This window comes from Trichomycterus rosablanca, chromosome 24 (assembly GCF_030014385.1).
Source record: "Trichomycterus rosablanca isolate fTriRos1 chromosome 24, fTriRos1.hap1, whole genome shotgun sequence".
Classification (NCBI taxonomy): Eukaryota; Metazoa; Chordata; class Actinopteri; order Siluriformes; family Trichomycteridae; genus Trichomycterus; species Trichomycterus rosablanca.
The window spans coordinates 12,229,824-12,254,887 of record NC_086011.1 but is presented as its reverse complement, the minus strand read 5'-3'; the positions used below and the strand labels follow the sequence as shown (position 1 = coordinate 12,254,887).

Here is a 25,064-nt window from a genome sequence, read left to right as displayed (position 1 = left end):
TCTGACTCGGTTACAGATCTGTGGTAATAGCAGTTTAATTAAGCTTTTTAATTAAGCTTTTTAATGTAAGAGAGTCACACAAAATGTTCTGTAGTAGCTGGTGTTTATTTAAAACCACGACATTTAATTAATAACAGTAAACACGGAGAGATAACTGAGAAGAGAAACTTACGCTTCACATAAAAACGAATCAACTCATGAATCAATGAATCACTTATAGCGATACTGTGAACAAAGCGTCTCTTCTAAAGGCACAAACACACACACACACACACACACACGCGCGCGCTGCTCCGGTTTATCTTTACTGTGAGGCTCTTTTTAAGTTTATTTACTGCTAACCCCCCCCGATCGGAATCGGCTATCGGCCGATGTCCCTGAAAGGAGATCGGAATCGGTGCCAAAAACCCCGATCGGTCCATCTCTACTATTTTGGTCACCTGCAACTGGCCCTAACAAAGCAGGTATATCTCCAAAAATGTAATTCTGGATAGGCCATTGGATGAAAGAAAGTAAAGATTGAGCACGGTAAAGGAGGAAACTGGAAGAAAAGAAGGTGGAGGATGAATAGGATAGAATTAACCAGCAACTGATTTAGCATAGGATGTTTTGGCACTGCCATCTGTGCATATCAAATCGCATTAATGCATCTGCAGCACAAATACACAAATGTGGAGGCGTACAAGCTTTAGGGTAATGGTTGAGGCTTTAAATGCATTTAATAATAATTTAAACACCCACTATTTTAAGCACTGTACTGCAAATTGTGCTGTTACTGACTGCCTACCTTAGCTTATCCTTGCATTTAAGTAACGTAAGACAGTTCTACAGTAGTGCAAAGTTCCAACTTGAGGCAGAGGAGACAGAACAGGTGGTTTAAAAACGCTTATACAGACATGACAAAAGCCTTTTAGTTTCCACACCTTTAGGTTGATGATACCTTGTCCACAGTTTCTCCAGGAAGATGCATCCCATCTTTAGCTGTTCGGTGGTGTAATGTGTAGATCTTGACGTTGGAGTGATGCATTATGCTGATATGCGTTTAATGTTATAATAGGTTATATTTAGATGGCATTGTCGGTTGATTTCTGTGTTGTAAATCTTCGTCCCCATCTTCAGTAGCATTTATAGTTTAGAATTTTTGTTCTTTTTTTAATCACGATAAGCGAAACGATTAGAAACTGGTGCTTGCTAGTGCCTTATTAGAATTTTCATTCGGTGCTTTATGACTAAGCGAAATTGCTAGTCGTCACAGTTAATGAACAATGATTGCAGTTCCAGTGTGGGCTGTGAGTATTTATCCGTGAAGGCTATTTGCTGGATGTGCTGTATTCTTTGCTCTGTGTCTCTGTAACAGAGTTAATTACAGTTGAACAATAATAGATTGGAGATGCTAGCAAGTGACTCACATGTCAGAGCTCTCCAATGCTTACTCCTATTTTTCCTGTCCGCCTACCATAGCTCTGTCATGGCCTTTATTACATTTGCTTCAGAAATGCACTCCATTGCGAATTTAAACACAGTGGTTTTGATGATAATTACATGTTTCAGATTGCTTAAACTCTTATCATTAACCACATGATGTGATGTGTTAATATCACCTCTGGTCACAAAATGTGTCATTTTCTTCACAGATCCATCAGTCCACCATAGGCAGAAGGCAGTGGTATCTGATATCTGTTTCCAGACAGATATGACGAGCCTTATGGACTTTAACATGCCAGACACATCTTTGGACAAAGGTAGGATGTTACACAAGTTGCTGGGATTTATTGGGTGAAATACAAAACAACAACAAATCTTTTCTAAGCATACATGTGACATGTAGGCAATGTAAAGTAGTATCATGCTACATTATTCAATAAAATGTATTTAAATATTTTCTCATAAAATATGTTCAATAAGGTATACTTTTACCTATATTGAGGTAAACATACAGAGATAAACTAGTGATACTATCTGCTCTGACTGTCCAAGTCCAAGAAATGATGTGCTTATTTAGATTCAAATGCATTTACAACCCCAATCAGAAAAAGTTGGGACAGTATGGAAAATGCAAATAAAATAAAAATGCAGTGTTCCTTACATTTACTTTGACTTTTATTTGATTGCAGAAAGTTTGAACCCAAGATATTTCATGTTTTGTCTGCTCCAGTTCATTTCATTTGTTAATATACCTTCATTCCTGCATTTCAGGCCTGCAACACATTCCAAAAAAGTTGGGATAGGGGCAATTTAGGGCTAGTAATGAGGTGAAAAAACTAAATAATGATGTAATTCCAAACAGGTGATTGTAATCATGGTTTGGTACAAAAGCCGCATCCAGGAAAGGCTGAGTCTTTGATGAGCAAAATCAGGGTCTGTCATGGTATGGGGCTGTGTCAGTTAGACTCTTGCATTAAAAACAATTGTGTAACACCCGTCGTTAATACATTTATAATATTGTCAATATTTACAGCACTTACAATTAACAATTACAACATATGACTTACAACTGTGATCTTATAAAGTCCATGCAATTAAGCAGTTAATGTTCTTGTTCAAGGGCCAAATAGTTTCTACCTAGCAGATGTGGGGCTTAAACCAGAAACCTTCTAATTACTAGTACAGTTTCTTAACCACTGAGGTATTACTGCCCTACTTACTATGAAGTCACACTGTTTTAACATGTGCATAATGTTTCTTGGTGTTGTCTTACTAAAACAATCAGGGGTTACACCAAAATCTGTAAGTACTGGTCAGAATCAGTGGTGTTCTTCACAGTACTAGTAACTAACACACGCATACCATGATAGATGCTGACTTGTGAACTTTGCATTGGTTACAGTTAGGATGGTCCTTTTCCTTCTTGGTCTGGAAAACATCTGTTTAAGTCCAAAACCAATTTGATAGGTGCAGTTGTCAGACCACAGCATATGTATCCACTTTGCATCTGTCCATCTAAAATAAAGACAAAGATAAAAGATAAATATTCCTTCAGGGCAGCAGATCAAACAGATGGTGTACAGGGTGAAACAGACCTTTGAGTATATTGTTTGCTCTGGAAGTCCTTCAGAGAATGCAGTAAGAAGCCGATGACTTTTTGGGCAGTACCGATGACCCTCTGAAGGACTCTCCTATCTGCTGCTGAGCAGCTTGTGTACCACACAAGGATACAGTAGGTCAGCACACTCTCAGTAGAGAGTAGTACGACAACAACAGCTTCGCCTGCCGATTGTTTTTTCTGAGTGTAAGTTTGAGCTCTGGTTTTGGAACTGCTCCACTTCTTGATGTTGATCACATATGGCTTACAGTTTGCATTGTAATGTTTTTACTTAGATTTGTAGATGCGGTGATAAACTGATTGGTGACAAGAGTTTTCCAACGTGCTCTTAAGGCCATGTGGTTCTATTTATTACAGAATCATATCATTTTTAAAAGCAGTACAACACACATTACCATGTTCGTGTCATTGTAGTGCTGAAAATGGACCAAATAACATCTGGTCATTGTACAGGGCAGAGCAATTGATGGTCTATAGTCAGTAACTGAATACCTACAGTATATATAGTAGATGTAAGTTCTCAATGAGTGAGCATACACACACACATTCCTGGGTAAAAAAAATGGGCTAACTCCACACATGCACATTATATTATATATAATGTATATATACAGTACATTAGACGAGCCTTCTTGATTTCCTGGAACCTTATGATGGCCTTGAGTTTCCACCAGCAAATTTTCTCATTCAGTGCCATCTGTATTCTAGGAGGAGCTAGAAGGTGTGGTTTGTGTTGGCCAGGTTGACAGACACAGCACATAAGTAGGTGGAGCAACTACAGTATGGTGACACAAGTGCCCCAAGATTGCCACTATTAAGGACCTTGAATACTTCCTAGGGCAATGGTTCCACAACACAGAAGGGAACACATTTGAGTAACTTCAGCAGTTACTTAACATGAACTGCTGCAGTGGTGCTTTTGGGACTGGCACCCCTGTGTAATCATCAATGCAGCTTCACCACTGCTATCCTGTTATGATACAGAGGACTCAGCTCTTCGTCCTGTTGTCTTGATTCTTCTTCCAGTGTCTGCAGGGAGCGCTTCTTGGATGCCACTTGATTTAATCAAACGCTCACTGAACCCTTATACTTGTGTCTTGCCTTACCTTGTCATTTCTTACAAGTATTGATTATAAGTTGTTGTAAGTTTAGCTATTTGCAAGACATTTTTCCAGCTTCTCGCATATTTAGGAGTCACCACAGCGGATCATTCTGGTCCGCATAGCTGGTGTGGCACAGTGTGGGACCAGCACTGAGAGTGCACTGACGAATGCAACTCCTGATGACTAGGCTGTTTCAGGCACTTGTTTGTGTATCTGTGTGCATTTTTCTATTTTCTAGAATGTTTGTGTATTTGGCTGCATTTATTCGCCCCTCAATTCCTACCAGTCTTTCTGTCACTGCCACGAAGAAGCATCCTCATAGTATGATGCTGTCACTGCCATATTCCAGTATATGGATGGTATAAGACAGGTATTAGCTTGTTTTTCACCTGTCCAATTAATTAAAATGCAAGACGAATTTGGATGGACCGGATGCACCACGATTTCGGATGCCACAGCCAAGTGGCAAAATACTTTTGTGAATAATTATTTTTTACTATCTTATTCATGCATTTTCTCCCAATTTAGCATAGCCAGTTTTTTTTTTTTTCTGCTGGGTATCCTGATCATGGGGCATGTGCACAGTCCACCGACCTATTCTTATTTGCCCATACTTCAATGGATTTGCGCGTGAGACGGAGAATCTCCGCAGTCCTCGACTTCTGTACAGGCATCTCGGGTTACTAACCAGGGTCCTTATACAGCGTCAGGACCCAGCCCTTTTTTTTAGTCAGTTCTGCAGGCACTGCCAATTGTGCCTGCTAAGGGGTGCCCGGCCGACCGGTAACAGAGCTGAGATTCACATTCAGAGAGATCAGCATCCCAGCACTAGTGTGCTAGTGGAATATCCCACTGTGCCAAAAAAGCGCCAGTCTGTGAATTTAAAAAAAACATCTTTAAAAAATGTTACTTTATTATTGTGTAAGGGTGCTTGATGAGTAAATGTGCCAATTATGTCAATTTAAAATGAAATTTAATACACAATTAAGTAAAAAAAATAACACTGAAAACTTTATAAACTTTTAACCATACAGTTTATTAGATGTATTAAATTAGATGTCTTAAGGTAAATAAAGTCACAAAATAGGGAAAATTCATTAAAGTAAAAATAAAAAAATATATTTGTAACTTATTTTTATTGCTTGTTTTCCATTTGCATAAAATTAATGCACACAGGTTGAAAGACAAACAATTCAGACCTTTATAATGGCATGAGATTTTTATTTAAGACTAGAAATAATATTACATGTATGAGTTTGTGTGTGTGTGTGTGTGTGTGTGTGTGTGTGTGTGTGTGTGTGTGTGTGCGCGTGTGCATGTGTGTGTACTCGAGGGTTTTGTTGAGAACTGAGCACGCTAAGTGGTTCAGCTGCTACACATAGCCTTGGTCGCCAGGCAGCTTAGTGGAAAGGTGGATTAAAAAACATTGATAAGTCAGAGCTAAGAGCATTATAACTCTGTCATCATGTCTGTGCTGTATCTACACTCCACTGCAGGATGACGCCCCTGCTGGAAGCTGGGTGTGAGTCAGTCAGTACTGGTTTGCTTTGCTTTGTGAAGGTTTCCACAGATCTGGACTTTTATCTGACTTCATGTCCGAGCATGTTTCTCTGTGCAGCTCACAGTACTGCGATTCACGGCCTGGTGGGTAGAGAGTGTTATCAGGGCCTCAAGAGAAATTCAGGTGTGATACTTTACAGATAATGATAAAGAGAAAGTAACTTTGGTAAGAAAAAGGGAGGAAAAGAAGATTGTACCTGCTGGTGCAGGTGGCTTTTTATGGTAGATAATGAAAGGATGTAGGGCAACAGAAGGTGACTTAGTGTGTTTCTGGCCAATAGATGGAGCAAGAGATCTTGGGAAATGTGATGCACCAAATATTAACATTGAGAAAGGACATTATTTGTAAGGGAGATAACTGATGACCTAAAATATTCATAGGATAACAAGTAATGCTCAATATGGCAGGGTATTACAGGATGACCCACCCTTTAATAACAACCACTAATCACCTTCGGTCAAGTTGAAGGCCAGACCTGTCATATTCTTACAGTAATACACACACAGATTTGAAGTACTAGTTTCAGCTTGTTGTCCACTTTGACACAGACTTTAAATGCTAATAAAGAGATATTTTAATTTGTTTTAGATAGATAGATAGATAGATAGATAGATAGATAGATAGATAGATAGATAGATAGATAGATAGATAGATTCATTCAGCTTTATTGTCATTGCTCAGTACAAGGCAATGAAATACAGTAAGCATCTACCAGAAGTGCAATTAATAGCACTGTGGGGAACAAAAATCCGTAAACTTAAATATCTATATTTGGAATTAGGTCTACATTATATACAATATATAATAACAATAATAATAATAACAGAGATGTTCACAGGTGTTCACAAAATACGAGTCCAAGTCAAGTCACGAGTCTTTAAGCGAGTCAATATAATATAAACAAAACATATATTGGAAATGTAGCGTAGAAATAAACAAATAATATGTATGTTCAGATAAAAAACAACAGATTAGCAACTGTATTTTGCCGTTTTACTTAGTGCCTTTACTTTCATAGTCATTGTGCAAATGAATGTAATTTCCGTAACAAGAAGGTACCAGTGAAAAGCTTGAACTGATACGTTTTGTTTTCATTGCAAAACTTAAGCGCACGATATATCACTGCACAGAGGCCAAAATCCAAAAGACTGCAAAAAAAATCATAACCACTGCTTACCTTAGCTTGTTGTCCCATTAGGAATATAATCCGTTATTTTGTAAATGTGTAAATAATAACCTCCAAACTTTTCCCGGTTGTGAAGTAAAACACTAACTCGTTAGAAAACCAATCAAACATTTCATTGACACATCATCTGTGTGACGCAAACTGAATAAATGCAAATAACAGCATTTTTTACAAAAAATTTAAATCAGAAGGTCTGATTGGTTCAGAAAGCGGTCTTTCAACCATTAACGCTAATTCTGTAGGAGCGTTCCATTTACCCCAGTTGTTCCTGTGAAGTGCACTACGTAGGGTATTCCACCATTTTAAATGAGATTCCAATCCAAAGGTAACGAAAAACTTGCTGATGCTAGGGACTCTTGTTGTTTACGAGTCATTTTTTGCGAGTCATGAGTCAAGTCTGATTAATTTGAAACGAGTCTGAGTCGAGTCTGAAGTCGCTGTGTGTCGAGTCCCTACCTCTCAATAATAATAATAATAATAATAATAATATGAAGAAGTAGAAAAATAAGAAGAATATATATATGTAAAATAAATTTCTATACATAGGGTCTTATTCAGTATATTATACCCATATAATACCCATATGCAGTGGGGCCAAAAAGTATTTAGTCAACCACTGATTGTGCAAGTTCTCCTACTTAGAAAGATGAGAGAGGTCTGTAATTTTCATCATAGGTACACTTTAACTATGAGAGACAAAATGAGAAAAAGAATTTATTTGTAAATTATGGTGGAAAATAAGTATTTGGTCACCCACAAACAAGCAAGATTTCTGGCTCTCACAGACCTGTAACTTCTTCTTTAAGAAGCTCTTCTGTCCTCCACTCGTTACCTGTATTAATGGCACCTGTTTGACCTCGTTATCTGTATAAAAGACACCTGTCCACAGCCTCAAACAGTCAGACTCCAAACTCAACAATGGCCTAGACCAAAGAGCTGTCGAAGGACACCAGGAAGAAAATTGTAGACCTGCACCAGGCTGGGAAGAGTGAATCTACAATAGGCAAGCAGGTTGGTGTGAATAAATCAACTGTGGGAGCAATTGTAAGAAAATGGAAGACATACAAGACCATTGATAATCTCCCTCGATCTGGGGCCCCACGCAAGATCTCATCCCGTGGGGTCAAAAGGATCATGAGAACGGTGAGCAAAAATCCCAGAACTACACGGAGGGACCTGATGAATGACCTGCAGAGAGCTGGGACCAAAGTAACAAAGGCTACCATCAGTAACACACTACGCCGAGAGGGACTCAAGTCTTGCAGTGCCAGGCGTGTCCCCCTGCTTAAGCCAGTACATGTCCAGGCCTGTCTGAAGTTTGCCAGAGAGCATATGGATGATCCAGAAGAGGATTGGGAGAATATCATGTGGTCAGATGAAACCAAAATGGAACTTTTTGGTAAAAACTCAACTCATCGTGTTTGGAGGAAGAAGAATGCTGAGTTGCATCCCAAGAACACCATACCTACTGTAAAGCATGGGGGTGGAAACATCAGGCTTTTGGGCTGTTTTTCTGCAAAGGGGACAGGACGACTGATCCGTGTTAAGGGAAGAATGAACGGGGCCATGTATCATGAGATTTTAAGCCAAAACCTCCTTCCATCAGTGAGAGCATTGAAGATGGAACGTGGCTGGGTCTTCCAGCATGACAATGATCCCAAACACACCGCTCGGGCAACGAAGGAGTGGCTCTGTAAAAAGCATTTCAAGGTCCTGGAGTGGCCTAGCCAGTCTCCAGACCTCAACCCCATAGAAAATTTGTGGAGTCCGTGTTGCCCAGCGACAGCCCCAAAACATCACTGCTCTAGAGGAGATCTGCATGGAGGAATGGGCCAAAATACCAGCTACAGTGTGTGCAAACCTGGTGAAGACTTACAGGAAACGTTTGACCTCTGTCATTGCCAACAAAGGTTATGTTAAAAAGTATTGAGTTGAACTTTTGTTATTGACCAAATACTTATTTTCCACCATAATTTACAAATAAATTCTTTAAAAATCCTACAATGTGATTTCCTGGATTTTTTTTTTCTCATTTTGTCTCTCATAGTTGAAGTGTACCTATGGTGAAAACCTCTCTCATCTTTCTAAGTAGGAGAACTTGCACAATCAGTGGCTGACTAAATACTTTTTGGCCCCACTGTACTGTGTATCTTAATTCCAGAGAAAATCTTTGCATGTTTTACAATGTCACCTTTTTTGGATTGGTGTTAATATATACTCATTATCTGATGCCCTCTAAACACAATTTCCGAAGAAAAACATATCAAAGAGGTGACACAACCATGTGTGGGTATAAAAGGCTATATGATCTTTTAAAAAGCAAATAATTTACTGTGTGAGTGAGTGAAATATGTTATTAAACTATCTTTTGCTATTTGTGTCAGGTTTGTGAATCTTAAATTAATAGAAGCCTGGTCTTTTAAAACTGTACATGGGTTTGTTAATAATTAATCAAAAAAGAGGAACCCACCTAACTTGTTCTGCTGGTATAGTTTTCATGTTCTCCTCAGGTATTGAGTTATAATAGCTATAATAGTACTTCACTCGCCCCTTCCTGTACTGAAACCCACCTGACGCATTTCCGGAAGTTCATTCAACTCAGTGGCTCTCGGCTTTCTAATCCGCGGCCTCTCTGGATGCACCTGCCTTCTTACCTGAGAACGTTTTCCCTCCCCCACCCCTGTGAATATAAGGGCGTGTGATTGACACAACAATGCCAGGAGAAATAGTGTTGACTCCCCCTCGCTCTCTACCCCTGTAGCTGTGAGACGGGGAGGAGTGCGAGTGTGCAAACAGGTTGTGGAGGGGGGAGAGGAAAAAATCATCCCAAAGAAGCTTCCAGAGCAGGTACAACAACTCATAGAGCAAGAGAGGGAGCAACCATGATTGTACACAAAAGCAACTCCTCCTTAGTAACCTGGCAGGGAGGAGTCTGTGCGCAGGGCCTTGTGGGAGCCGTGTGTGTGTGTGAGTGTGTGCATGTGTGAGTGTGTGAAGCTTGGAGGTCAACCAGAGTTGGCTTGCTATGAGAACACTAAGCAACCCTGGAGCACGTTGGATCCAGAGCTGTTGGGGTCATGAGGTCTGAGAAAGAGGAGCCTAGACCAGGTAAGAGTCTGACACAGATCAGACTTACTGACTCACTTATTTAACTAACCCAAAGACATTTGATCTACATGTGCACGGCTCTCCGTATGGCCCCTGTGCTAGGGTGTGTTTAATTGAATGTTGGCATCTGATCCTCCAAGCTATTTACACACAACACAAGCTTTATCATGTCCTTCATAAACCATTTAGCCTTTAGCTATGAATTCTCCCGGTGTAAGGTTTCCTGTGCTACATCTGACCAGCTTATAACCATAACGCTTAGCTTCACACTTTATTTTATGCTGTCATGTTGCTTTTTAGCTTGACGTAACTCAAGTTGAGTTGGCCATGACTCACCACCTCACGTGTAACCAGAATATAGTGTCATCTACTGAAATTCAAAATACTTTAGCAGAATTATATAGCTGCAGTCAAATGTTCAGCATTGTCATGACCCAAATGCGTATGAACTGTATATGACATTTGTGATACACTGAAAATGTTCCTCGGTGTAAATGCTGACCAGACTGACTCTCATATTTATGTACTGTCTCAGTGTTTCTGCTTGAGGTTTCAGCAGTCGGCCAAATGTGTACTTAGTATGTAACTTGTTTATTTATGCACACAACTACTTGTTAAGAGCTCAAGGCTGCAAAGACACCTGAGGTAACAAGGACTGTGACACCTCTTGAGGATCTCGTAAAGCTTGTAACTGTAAACAGACTTGATGACGAACCTGAATAACAGATTTTTACCAGAACACAACGTCTTATAATATACACACCTATCAAATAGAATGCCTTGATTTGTCATATATACGTACATATACAGGTGTACAGCACAATGAAATTATTTTGTTGCATATGCCAGCTTGTTTGGAAGCTGGGGTCAGAGCTCAGTGTCAGCCATTGTATGGCGCCCCTGGAGCCAAGAGGGTTAAGGGCCTTGCTTAAGGACCCAACATTGGCTGCATGGTAGAGCTGGGTGTCGAAATCTCAACCTTTCATTTGATAGCCCAAAGCTGTACCCACTAGACTATCACTTAGGATGCTGCTTAATGTCAAAACAGCCCTGACCCGCTGAGACAAGACCTATTAAGTTTATACACGTGGTTAGTTTTCAGTAGCATTGCATTTAGCATTTAAATTGTTTTCCTTGGGTCAAGCGTTTTGGGTAGCCTTCCACAAGGTATTTTCTTCTGCCCATAAGTTCTTCATAGAATTTAGGTCAGGGCTTTGTGATGATCACTCTTTGCTTTGTTGTCCATAGGGACACTTACTTTGGAAGTCTGCTTGAAATCACTGTCCATTTAGAAGACCAATTTGCACCCAAGCTTTAACTTCCTGGCTCATGTCCTGAGATGGTTCAATATCTCAACATAATTTTCCTTCCTCATGATGCCATCTGTGTTCTGAAGTGCACCAGTCCCTCCTGCAGCAAAGCAGCCCTACAACATGATGCTACCACCCTCTTGCTTCATAGTTGGGATGATGGTCTTTTTCCTCTATACAGTACATGATGATGGTCATTATGGCCAAACAATTCCATTTTTTTGTTTTATTAGACCAGAGGACATTTCTCATGAATGTAAAACTTTTGTACCCATGTGCAGTTGCAAACTGTAACCTGGCTTTTTTATGGTGGTTCTTGAGCAGTGGCATCTTTCTTGCTGAGCAGCTTTTCAGGTCATGTCAGTATAGGACACATTTACTGTTGATGTAGGTACTTTTGTACCTGTTTCCTCCAGCATCTTGACACGGTTGTTTGAAGTGGTAGCACAATGTTTTTTTTCTTAAGAGGAACAACCCACAAAACCACTTCATGCTCGGTAGGCACCGGTGGTTGTGTAGGGGTTCCGTTAATTCATAGCCAAGCAAGCAGGTTCTGACAGTTATCTGTTCTATTTTTGAGGTAAGCCAGAGCGGCAAATTCTTTCATGACATCCTGTTTCTGTGCTATTCCTGTTCTATCCATTTTATTCATTGCAGATTGCAGATGTTTATTATTTGTTACTTTGTTTTAACTAATTTAGCCACTTTATGTGATTGTCACCTTCTTCTTGTATTGTTCTACCTTGATTAAATATCTACTCTTGGGTTCCATCTGGGACTCTGTCTCACATGCGGATATTTAATCAAGGTAGAACAATACTGTGTCTTAATTATATAATTATAATTGTGACATGGCACAATTAATAAAATGCCCTGCTACTCCAAAATACTGTGTCATTTTCTTGGTTTATTTGATGTAGCATTCAACAGATTAATACTTAAAGCAATATCTAGCTTTGCAGAAAACTTTAGAGTTATAAATCCTTATTAATTTTGGGGGTTAAGGGCGGCACAGTGGCTCGGGTACCACTGTTGTCTCACAGCAAAATGGTCTTGGGTTTGATTCCCAGGTGGAGCAGTCCGGGTCATTTTTGTGTGGAGGTTGCATGTTCTCCCCGTGTCTATGGGTTCCTCTGGGTGCTCCAGTTACTTCCCAAGGTCCAAAGACATGGACCCACATGTAGCGACCCTGAATTGAATGGTGGGGGAGTTAAACATTTTTGACTTCAACTGAATATTATTTAAAATGAAATCCACCACACCTGAATACTTACTGAATCTACTTTATATCATTATTTCTATAACTTATACCTATTGCTGTTTAATGAATCTTTAAAAATAAAATGTAATGAATTTTTGACAGATTTACTGCCATAGTAAAAATCTTTTAGATGTAGCCTAGACCCACTTTATTAGAAAAAAAGGCACCTAAGGTGTTTGTTTAGCTTTCCAGTGTATAATCAGTGTCTTATGCAACTGAGAAACAGGACATAACAGCAAAACAAACTCACCACCACATGCCTAAAAACACACAAAACAGAAATTGTGGACACTCGCACAGAGCCACACAATAGTGTGTTTTTGACAGGAAGTTGTAGAGGATTTTCAGGAGGCTTTAGTTTTATGCTGATATTTGAAACTGCACAGAATCTTTATTCAGATTATCATGAAGCAAGAATGCTTCCCATAGCTCTAAAGGCTGCTGTTAGATATAGGGTGTGCCCTATGCCTTAGGCAATGGCAAGCCTGGTGCCATTCAAAACTGACCCGTGACCAATAAGGCCATGTTTGCTCCTGCCTATAATGTCCAGGAAAGAGCTCCTGTTCTTTTTTACGCCCCTCTGAATCAACACATTAAAGCTCTTCCAGCAATACACTCCTTCTTTTAATTCCTAATGCAAGCCAGATCAGCTCATGTTCCCGCATTTCTACGCACAACATTAGGATTAAGTAAAGTAAATGTCTATCCAATGTTAATATACAAGAAAAGTAATAAATAGATCGTGCCAACACAGATAGCTGCCAAATCTAATTTCAACGTAATTTATTATTACTGGTGTGATCTCTTACTATGGTCATGCAACAAATAGTTTTATTAAAGTTTTGTTTTTAATCTTGAAAAAGTAAGATGATAAAAAATAATACTGTCTACTCTGTGTACATAACTTGCTTTTGAACATAGGAGTGTCTTATAGAGGGCAAAAGAATCAGGGCTAAAATGGCTAAAATTATTATTTTGTTCAATATTAAAATCAAAATAATTTTATACTTTTTATTCGTAAATCTTTGCATCACAGTAAACACATTAGAGATTTGTTACATTAGCCATATCTTGGCGGCATCGGTGGGCTCGGTGGGTAACACTGTTGCCTCACAGCAAGAAGGGAGGCAACTGCTCCAGTTGTCTCCCACAGTCCAGTGTGTGTATGTGTTTGCCCTGTGATGGACTGGCAACCTGTCCCGGGTGCTTCCTACCTTTCACCTTAGTGAATTATACCCACCTGGGGGCGGCACGGTGGCTAAGTGGGTAGCACTGTCACCTCACAGAAAAAAGGTCCTGGGTTCAATCCCCAGGTGGGTCGGTCTGGGTCCTTTCTGTGTGGAGTTTGCATGTTCTCCCCGTGTCTGCATGGGTTTCCTCCGGGTGCTCCGGTTTCCTCCCACAGTCCAGAGACATGCAAGTGAGGTGAATTGAAGATACTAAATTGTCCATGACTGTGTTTGATATAACCTTGTGAACTGATGAATCTTGTGTAATGAGTAACTACCATTTCTGTCATGAATGTAACCAAAGAGTGTAAAACGTGATGTTAAAATCCTAATAAACAAACAGACCCACCAGGACCCTAAATAGGATTAATCAAAATGAATTGTCATACCTATTCATTCACAAAAGTTAAACATTAAAATGACAGAAAAAGAAAAAAAGTACATGGCATTTGACATAATGACAAAAAATGGAATATACCTGTATCTTTTTTATTGTACTTGTGTCAAGCTGTGGTTCTGAAGAACCAACAAAAACGTATACATGACATATTATTTTATATATCCCCTGAACATCACCTTTAAAACCAGTGGTGTTAACATGGAGTTGGCTCTCAGTTGAGGTTGCACATTGTTGTTGAGCAGTAAAACTTTTAGATGGGGTTAAAGTCCAAGCTCTGTGTACACCGTCCAGGTTCCTTTACACCCCACATGAAAAGCTTTTCTATATGGACCTTGCTTTGTACATAGAGACATGCCAACTGGGAAACAGGGAAAAGGTCTTCCTCAAACTGTTGTACATTAAGCTCTAAATTATTATTATTATGTACTGTAGCATCAAGATTTTTCTTAAATGAAACTAAGGAGCTCTGGCCAAACTGTCAGAAACAGAACAGAACCATTGTTCTTTTTCCTTTAACAAATTTTAAGGTAATATTAGAGTTACCATCTATAACATACTGTTTTTTATTTTGGTACTTTCTCACTATTTTGGTACTTGGTATTTATTTTGGTACATTTATTTTTGGCAACCTCACCACCTGCTTGGCCTGCTTTCCTAGAAATTGCAGCTAAAGGATCATGAGCATGTTTTATGTATCCGTTAGTTGTATAGGGTGTCCCAAAATTCACGCAAGAAGTAATTTTGATAGAGAACACAGGTTTTTAATTAAAAATTGTAAATGTTTTATTGATTCATAAAGTATACAGTATAGGGTTATGTATGGAATAGCATATCGGGTAAATGGCCTCCACGGCTTTGCTGGCACATACGCACTCTTTTGTCGAAATGAAGTTAAGTCACTATTCTGACCATATTTTGTACGAAAATTGCGAACTGTAGCTGTCAAACCTTCATTATTTTTAAAATATTGCTCAATGAAAACGCGTTGTTCTTTCGTGTAGCGCTCCATTTTTAATAACCCTGAACTGTGAGCTGTCACGCTGTCTTTTTTTTTCGTTGGCAACACTTTACCTCACAAATGGCGCCAAATTCAAATCTTGCATGAATTTTGGGACACCCTTTATATCAGACAGGAACCATCAGGGCCCTCTATTATTATAAAAATGATATATTATAATAAGTAAATAATATCTAATAATAAGTAAGCGGTTCTAGTTTTATTTTATCTATACGTAATTTGACAATCAGCATTTTAACAAATACAGATCTAAGCAAATATATCCCTTTTACATGCCTGTTAGATGTAGGTTAGATTTAAAAAGTGCCCTTGTCGTCTTCCGCTGTTGGTAGACAAAACATTCCTCCAGCTATAAATTCTCAGCAGGCTTGGCAGTGGTTTTCCTAAGAAAGACCAACTTCAAATGACAGTAAAATTGACCAATCACATCTTTTCTCTTAACCCTGTGGCACAATAATTATGATAGCCTTAGTCAGGATTTTTTCCTATGTGTTTTTATTTTAGCAAGGCATGAAAAAAGCAATTATAATTTTATTTTTTTAACAAACATTTTTTCATGAAGTTTTTTATATGTTCACTCTAGTGGACTGCATGCACTAGAATCTGAACTTAAAGCATCATGTATTCAACAGACTAATGAATTATGTGGAAAATATGAATATCTACATGCTAAAAAAGTACCCAGGGCACACAGCCACACAACACTGCATACAGATATACTACATAAAGTATACAGACATACAGTATACAAAAGTGAGTACACCCATGTGCAGTATTACTTAAATGTCAAATAATTCAAAATTATATTACCTTACAGTAATTACATTACTTCTAAGTTAAATAGTAGGGTATTTGCTTTTATGTAAAATTAAAAACTAACAGTTTAGATTTACTATATTAAAAATACAGGCCCCACAGTTAGAACTCACTGCAACAAACGTCAGTACGCCTTTCATTACTGAGATTTAAATTTTAAATATTTTTAAATACTGTGTCCACCTTTAATTTTGATGACAGACTCAATCCAACTCAGCATGGAGGATACCAGTGTTGCACAAATATCTGGAGAGATTTTTTCATGGGTTTTTTTCCGTGGACACCGTCCATAGAGGATGTTATGCAATGTCCTTCCCATCTTCTGAGTTGTTGATTGATTGTCTACTTTGAGGCCTGTATTTTCAACATAGTCTTTCTAAAGTATTTATTTTTGGTTGTTTGTAAGAGGGAATACTCTACTTGTCGACTTGGAAACAATGCAATTATTAAAACAATGGCAAAATAAGAATTTTTCAGAATTTTTGCTAAAGGGTGTTCAACAGAAGGGTAGCAACCTCCTCGTGTTAAAATGAGGACAGAGTACAGAGTCTACATTTATTTTTCTTGCAGAATGCTTGTTTTTCTTCCTCTCAGTAGTGGAAACGGTCTAATCACAGGATGCTGTTGTCTTATATTTGCTTGAAGCACTATTCTCTTCTCAACATTGATAATGAGATGTTTAAAACAGCAGTGATGCACCTGATACACTTAAAACAATTCAACACATACTAGCATGTCATTACCATGTTAATGTAGACTGTAGTTAATGTGAGAATAGTACCACCCAAATAACAGTGAGGATCTTATAGGGACTCTTTTGACTAATAAGTTGGGTACAGGGGATGTACAGAGCAAAAGATGCGCTACAGTCAGTAAGTGTATACCTATAAAGCTCATCTGTCTGGTGGGTAGAGGTTTTAAAAATAATTAATGAATAATCAACAACTGCAAGTTTTAGGATGGGCTTTTCACGTTCCAACATGACTGCATTCTATGAAAGTCCACAAAGAAAAGTTTGGCATGAATGAATTCTAGTGGCATGCACAGAGAACTGACCTCAACTCTTCCATCTCTCACGGACATTTTTAACACCCGCTGCATCCGCAAAGCTCTCAGCATTGTGGACGATCCAACACATCCATCACATGGACTTTTTACTTTGCTCCCGTCTGGGAGATGATACCGCAGCATCCGGACTAACACAACCAGACTGTGTAACAGTTTTATCCCTCAAGCAATCAGACTCCTAAACTCAGTACTGTAACAATTTCCTCCGGAAATTTTCTGCTGCCACACACTGATCTGTATTGACTATGTTACTTGTATTTTTGCACACCTCCTGGAAATGCACAATAATTTCTGCACCTTACTTGTATTTTGCACCTTATTTACTTTTTAGGCACCTTATCTGCATTGCCAATTTTACGCTGCTAATGTACAACATGTCACTACCTCATGAACCATTGTACCATCTATTCACCATCATGTACTAACACTTGTCTTTAGTCCTGTCTTCTAATTACTTGTTTAGATTAGGGATAATTAGGAATATCTTTTGTAGTTATTTATTATAGGATTTTTTGTATTATTGTTGTATTTGCACTGTTTTGTATTGTCTTGCACTTTTTGTACCGTGTTACACCGTGATCCTAGAGGAACGCTGTTTCGTTTCAATATGTACTTGTATGTAGCTGAAATGACAATAAAACCTCTCTGACTCTCTGACTCTGAACACTATTAAACAACTTCTTGTTAAATTTTGAGTTGATTGGGAGCCATACCCTTTTCCAACATCAGTGGAGATAAGGTTCAACGTCAATGCATTTGACTTAACTGGCACAAATACCAAATCTACTGGCGGCAAATTGGTACCTTTCTTTGTTTGCTAGCTTCATGAACGGTTTCCTAATTGGTCAGGTGATAAAAAAAAGCAATTAGCTCTTTTTTTTTTTCTTTTGAAATTGCTCCTCTCAGCTCCTCTTAGTAAAAAAAATTCAATCAGATAACATGTAAACCAGTGGTGTCTTTTAAATAAATCCTAGTTTAGCTGTTTGACAATATTGCCTACTAGACAATTTAATCTTATATTAAATTGCTCTACAGTGACACATCTGGTGGGGCCAGGCACAGAGACACGTCTGGACAAAAACATAATAAAAATGATGATGGAAGTATTTGCTTGTCTGTGCCACAGGGTTTGTGTTCTTTTCATGAAGTATTACCAAATAGCAGGTGGATCTGTTCCATTTTCTTATTTATCTTTTCATTTCAGACCAGGCCTTCTTTTATGTTTACTTTGTAAGTGTGTGTGTGTGTGTGTGTGTGTGTGTGTGTGTTTGTTTATGTATGCTTGTGCTTGTACTGATTTCATCATAATAGAATACCCTTGTGGGTCTGTGTGTGTATTCATTACTACTCTAAGTGTGTTTGTTTGTGTGTATAGCACTTGGGTGGTGCAGCAGACTAACCACTGTGCAGACCTGGCTTTAAAACCCAGCGGTGCCACTGATATTTGTTGGTTGCATTCACATTAAAATGGAGTGGGTGTAGCAGCATCCATTCTTTTCAAAAAGCTTAGCACAATGTTTTGAAGTGTATCTGTTGGAATTCGTGCTCATTTAATCAAAAGAGCATTTGTGAAGTCAAATAGTAATGTTTGACAAGAGGAATTAATACAAAAGTTGTTCAGTGGGGTTGAGGTTAGGGCTTTGTGCAGGCCACAGGATATCCTTTACACCAATTTGTTAAGCTGTGTCTGCGGAAATTGCTCTGTGCACAGGGATACAGTCTTTCTGGAAAAAGAAACTGCCACAAGTTTGAAGCACATTTATTACTATTTAAAATAAAATAACGGTAAAAATGGAAAGCTTTTCTTTTTACTTTAGTCAGTTAAATAAAGATTAAAGAAAATGAATAAAAAAGTTATTGTTATTATTGTACTTTACAAAACATCCAAACTTTTTTGGAAATGGGGTTGTGCAGCAGTACAATGTGTTAACCTACCACCTTGTTTTTTTGTATATATGATGGCTGCAGCACATTCCATAGATTTTGGGACAGCGGCATGTTTACCACTGCATTGCCTTTCTATTTAACAATGTTCTGTAATCTTATATATAGACTAAGGACAACAATTTTTGTAGCTGTAGCTTTTGTAGCTGATTTCTCCCATTCTTGCTTAATCCATATAACACTTCAACTTTTCTGGAAATGGGTTTTGTAGAACAAAATGAAGGTAAATTGGTTAATCAGTTAAAACACGAAAATGTTTCTGCTCTAGTCTATATAGGTTGAGGACATTTGGGGCATTTGACAGATGGTCTTGCACACTAAGCTTTTTCTCCCAATGCTATAACTGTACACCTACAAGAGGCCTGAGTACTGCACAGTGCAGTTATTATTTTTAATCAGGTCATTGCATTTAGTTTCATGGGAGTTTTATAGGGCAATAAACTCCTCCTGGCTGTCAATGTTTTGTAACAGGACACCCAGGAATATCTTACAGTTTTGGAAACAATTCTATAGGATTTTAGTGTTGGCAGACAGCACTGTTGTGAACATTTTAAAAGGATCACTTGTTTTCCTAATTTCATGTTATGATGCCATGTTATCATGTTATAAATTACCTTGAACGATTACTAGCTACACACCGTCCTATAGATTGTTTCCTACATGGCTAAAAAACAAATGCTTGTTGGCTCAGTCGAAAATCAAAACCATCAGCATTAATATAAACTTTGTTCTTCTGCCTTCTAGCTTTCCATAGATTTTGAAACATGACGGTATTTACTTTAAATATACATGTATTAATCGTCCATTTCGCCACATTAGCATGGTATTAATGTTGAATGATAAAACCTTTCTTGTAGCATTCTATTTAATTCCAAATGTCGGGGACGGGGTTAATGTTTGGGCTCTATGCAGGCCAATTAACTTCTCTCACCAAACAACTTCTTTATTTATGTTGTGCTTCCACAGACTGTTGCCTCATAGTTGAAAGGGATGCTGTTTTCTAAAGAAATTAGAAAGAATTTACATTAAGACTGTCAAAGTTTTTAAGCTATATTAAACAGTTCCTGGACTATTATTCCTACTCCAACAAACTTGTCAACTGTAGTGTTCACCTGTAATCTGCCAACACAGGTTTGTCTATCTGGTTGCCAGACAGTGAACCATGATTCTTTACTCATAATTAGCACATAGCATGTTGCAACTGTTGAGTCCAGTTGTGGTATGATTATACCACTCAAGCTGACACTTTAAACATGGTCATCTTAAGCTCCTTTTACTCCCAACAGCCATGCGAATATTGGATTACCTCTACCCCTGTCATATATAGATTGTTCACAGAATGTTCATGGCAATTTACCAGGTACAACCTTCACATATAAATGACCTGGTACATGCTGTAAGTCTGGTGGAATTAGAGTTCATATTTACTCAGCTGAACAATCCATTATCAAATTTATTCACTCACAAATGATTCCACCAATGGCGTCTTTTGCACATAAAGCCTGATGGGGCACAATAAATTCTATATGGGCGCTGTCCCATTCGGCAGGATCTGACTCGTCAGTAAAACTACACACAAACTTACTTGCCTAATGAATGCAAACACAAACGCACCTCATTAATAAAGTCATAAATGCACATATTAATGTAAAGCAGGACTGAGTAGAAGTGAAGACCAGAATATGAGTGACATCACCAATAACGGCATTTGATCTCACATAACTGGTATATTACCTTCTTATAGAGCAGGGGTGTCAAACTCACGGCCCGCGGGCCAGATCCGGTCCGCCACGTCATTTTATGTGGCCCGCGAGAGGTTTAACGACTGTACGATTGTTGTGATGGTTCGAGTCGTTACAGAGACGGGCTTATAATTTAACGGGACTCCTGCGCCTTTAAGAGACAACCGTGACATCGTAGTCATGGCAACTAACTTTAACCTTCACTAAGAAGCCATGTGACTTTTACGGCAAAGAGAACGCGGGGTAGCGTAGTCAGTAATGTAAACAATAATAAATAAATACAAATAATTATCTTTCAGTATAATACCAAAGCCTCGTCTGTAAGTAGTGGCGTTTATATTCTCAGTTGTTAGTGAATGTTTAGTGAGTATATCACAGCGTTTTAGTTACAAATTTACCGTAATTAAATACTGTTGTTACCGTTACTATAGCAATTAGTATCTTTATACAAAATTTTACCTTGTTAGCGCTATTTTACGTTTGGTTAAATCTCATATTGTACCAGATGTAACACTTGACTACAGCTGTGTGCCTTTACTGTATTAAGTTCTTTATTGTTTTTATTGTTTGTATTTTTACTTCATTTTGATGCACACAGTGTATCACACAGCTGGGAAGCAAATAAACCGACTGTATTCTGAAGGGAGCTGTCTGTCTATCTGTCTGTCTGTCTAGCTGGGAAAGGGGGATAAACTATTAGTGAGGGCAGAATGATTGTCTTAAAAATACACTGTAAAATCCTAAACAAACTGCTCTTTCAAAATGCATGCTGATTTTGTGACCTGCAAAGTGACACAGCCCGCCAGTAGATGATGTTACACATATTTACACATGATCCTAAAATGTACAAGAATGTACAATCACTTTAGGACACGGTACAATCGGCCCTTTGAGGGCCACCATAATGCTGGTGTGGCCCTCGGTGAAAATGAGTTTGACACCCCTGTTATAGAGCATCACATCCCAATTCCAAAGCAGTAATAATCATTGTGGTCTGCAGCTGTAATAATTCATCCAAAGCAACATTTTAGAGCAGCGCAACCCAATGCTCTCAGTGCCTTAACCTACAGCCAAAAACACACCTTGTATCATGCTAAACACACTCATCACTGACGTTCATTGCTTGAAAAGAAAAGACATATGATGATGTTTTGGGCAAACTTGTCGATAACCTTTACTGACTTTCCCTATGAGATTAATAGAGTGATCTATCTATCTATCTATCTATCTATCTATCTATCTATCTATCTATCTATCTATCTATCTATCTATCTATCTATCTATCTATCTATCTATCTATCTATCTATCTATCTATCTATCTATCTATCTATCTATCTATCTATCTTTCTGTCAAAGTCCACTAGTCCATGAATGAATTCATTTTTAATAAATAGAATTGATTAATTTTATTGCCTTGCTATTAGTTAACAGAACTGTGATAAGTAGCTGATACCATAAACAATGTTTACTAAACATCATGACGTATGTAAATCTATTTTTTGGCTGCTCTCAGTGTGTTGAACATCCGCACAAGTGTTTTCAACTCACTTGGTTAGACGAACACTTACGGACAGGCCCCATACTCTCATTCTAAAACTGCTAGCAGAAGTACTGGCCATTACTGGTTTCCAACAGTGGTTTTTTTATTATTATTATACATTTACACATTGTACTGTTGGAAATTGATTTTACATAGCAAGGGGGGTAACCATATATTATATTGGGATTTTAAATCTCATTTTATACTGTCAGTAAATTAACTGCATGCTCTGTGTCCTTGAGGATTATTGTTATGGCCACTTGTTTCTTGGTAATATAGTTTCTGTGTGACCCGACATGTTCGGGATTTTCCAAATCACATGGAAGTAGGTTTTTGTGATTTGTCCGAGGAATAGAGAAACTTTGATGAGGGAGATTTAAAACCCTGTAACAGTTGTGTATACTGTGTTTTCACATAAATAATAACATACTGTATAATGTACCGCACATTTGGTATTACTTTAAAGTTCTTCAGTTATATTACTGTACTGGTACAGAACAGATAAGGTTTTTGTTTTAAACCTGTTGCCTCTGTATCTCTTTTACATGGGCGTGTATCAATGTTGTTAACATAAATTAAACCAATATTTACCTGGCTATTGTACTTTATCTTGATAAATTGTCAATTTACTTGCCATTCTGACTGCTTTTACACTTAGCAGACTTGTTAAATTGACAGTTAAAACCCATCTTGCATGCATTAGCTTTATTTATTTATTAATTGTGGCTGCTTTGCAATCAGTGAAGAACAGTTCCTATGTTATCAATGCTTTTAAAGCTATTTTGAAACTCTGTTGTGTTGCAAAAAAGAACAAACCTTTATTTGCATTATATGTGCTTTAGTACTTGGCTGTCCTAAACTCGTCTGGTCTGTTTGCTTTAGGGAAATTACAGTTGACCAATGCAACTCTAGCAGGGCAGAAATACAAAATCTTTATTTATTATTATATTAAGGCACTCGCATGGCACAGGGGTACATTTCACTAGCCCACTACCAATGGGATCCAGAGTTCAAATCACCAGCTGTGCTATTGGCCAGTCTGGCATTTACATACAGCCATGACTGGCTCTGTCTGGGAAGATTTACATCCTGTCTGGGATGTGCTGCTGCATTTCGTGTATGAGCAACGTAAGAGACTTCTGTCATTTTCTTAACCCACCTTTATTCATGTCACACTGCATTTATAGGCAAATGCAGTGTCTAGTATTCACCTTTAAAATGACATGTAAGCCTTATGTTAGGCTGCTTAAGGTTTAAAGCTTATATTTTACCTATTATGATCTGCATTTTTTTCATACATTTTCCTCCCGATTTGGCACACTCAAATTGTCTTCCGCTGCTGAGGATACCAGATTGCATCAGAGGAGAGCATGTTGCTGCACACGCCTCTTCCGACACGTGCACAGCCCTCCTCTTCTCGCCCCTGCATTCTGCACAGGCCTCTCTTCCGCCAATCAGGGTCCTTACACAGCATATGAAGACCCACCCACACACACATAGTCCGACCCCCACCCTGCAGATACAGTGGCCAGTTAGTATCTGATGCAGGCACTGCCAATTATGCCAGCTAGATGGCGGCCAGTCAACCGGAGGCAACGCCGAGTTTCGAACCGAGGAGTTCAGAATCTCACCGTTTGTGTGCTAGTGGAATATTCTGCTGCGCCACCTCGGTGCCGTACCTGCAGTTTTAAAAGTTTTGTCCAGGATTTGGCTACATACAATAGATGTCAGTTCTGCCTAGCTACACCCACTCAATTACAATTAACCAAAGGGCAGTTTCTGACCACTTAAACAATAAAGTTTTTATACTGCTGGTAGGCTGATTAACAAGGGCTGTGTTTACTGTTTCTTTCTGCATCATTAATAAAAAAAAATGCATTATTGTTATTGTTAGTATTACCATCAATAATGTTTTTTTATTACTAGTGGCATGACAATGATAATAGCATGCTTGACTGGCCTGCTTGCAGACCAGATCTGTCGCCTATTGAAAATGTATGGTGTGTTATAAAGATGATAATTAGATTATGGTGATCATGGACTGTTAAGCAGCTGAAATCTCTCAAGCCTGTCAAGCAAGAGTGAAGAAAATTTTCACTTGCAAAACTGCAACAATTTATGTCTTTAGTTACCAAACAATTAAAAGGTCTCATTAATAGGAAGGGTGATGGAACAAATATGCCTTTGTCACAGCTTTTTTTAAGTGTGTTGCAGGCATCAAATTCTAATTTCTAAACATCTTTTTTACTTGTGTCAATTACATAAAGATTCAAGAGAATAAAATTTTCTGGAACTGGGGTTTGTACGTTAACCTTTCTTGCCTCATAAACTGATTTTCCTGCACATCTGAATCGAAGGATCCTGGAGCTGAAATGGAAATGTGTGTTTGTTCAGAGTGTATAGGAAATCTTCTTCTAGAGGCCTAAAACTATAACACCCAGCAGAAACATGTTGTCACATGGCTGAATCCATTGGACTGATTGTGTAATTTTCACAGAAAGATTTATGCTAACCCCAGCACAAATCTCTGAAGAATACTTGTAAGACGTGTGCAGGAAACACAGCAGATACAACTTCTGTGTTTGTTTTGAGCCCAAGCTCCAGGGCTGGTCTTTTTTTAATGGTTTCTGTTTTTGATGATGATGTTGAAACATTCCTTTTGTACTTTATCAAAAAGGAAAGCAATATAAAAGGCTGAATGAAAGGGGATTGTAATCATGTATTGTGATGATTT

General features: G+C 38.4%; 1 protein-coding gene across 2 annotated transcripts in view; it reads left to right on the top strand.

Annotated features, from left to right (window-relative positions):
- The window catches only part of kaznb (kazrin, periplakin interacting protein b), a 165,578-nt gene that overhangs the window by 98,655 nt on the left and 41,859 nt on the right, over nucleotides 1-25,064 (top strand). Inside the window, exon 2 of one of the 2 annotated variants that reach the window (XM_062986213.1) lies at nucleotides 1,635-1,742. In XM_062986213.1, the coding sequence (XP_062842283.1) occupies nucleotides 1,635-1,742 (108 nt within the window). Of the gene's footprint in view, nucleotides 1-1,634; nucleotides 1,743-9,778; nucleotides 10,002-25,064 lie in introns of those variants that run through there. The other variant, XM_062986214.1, reaches the window with a different exon arrangement.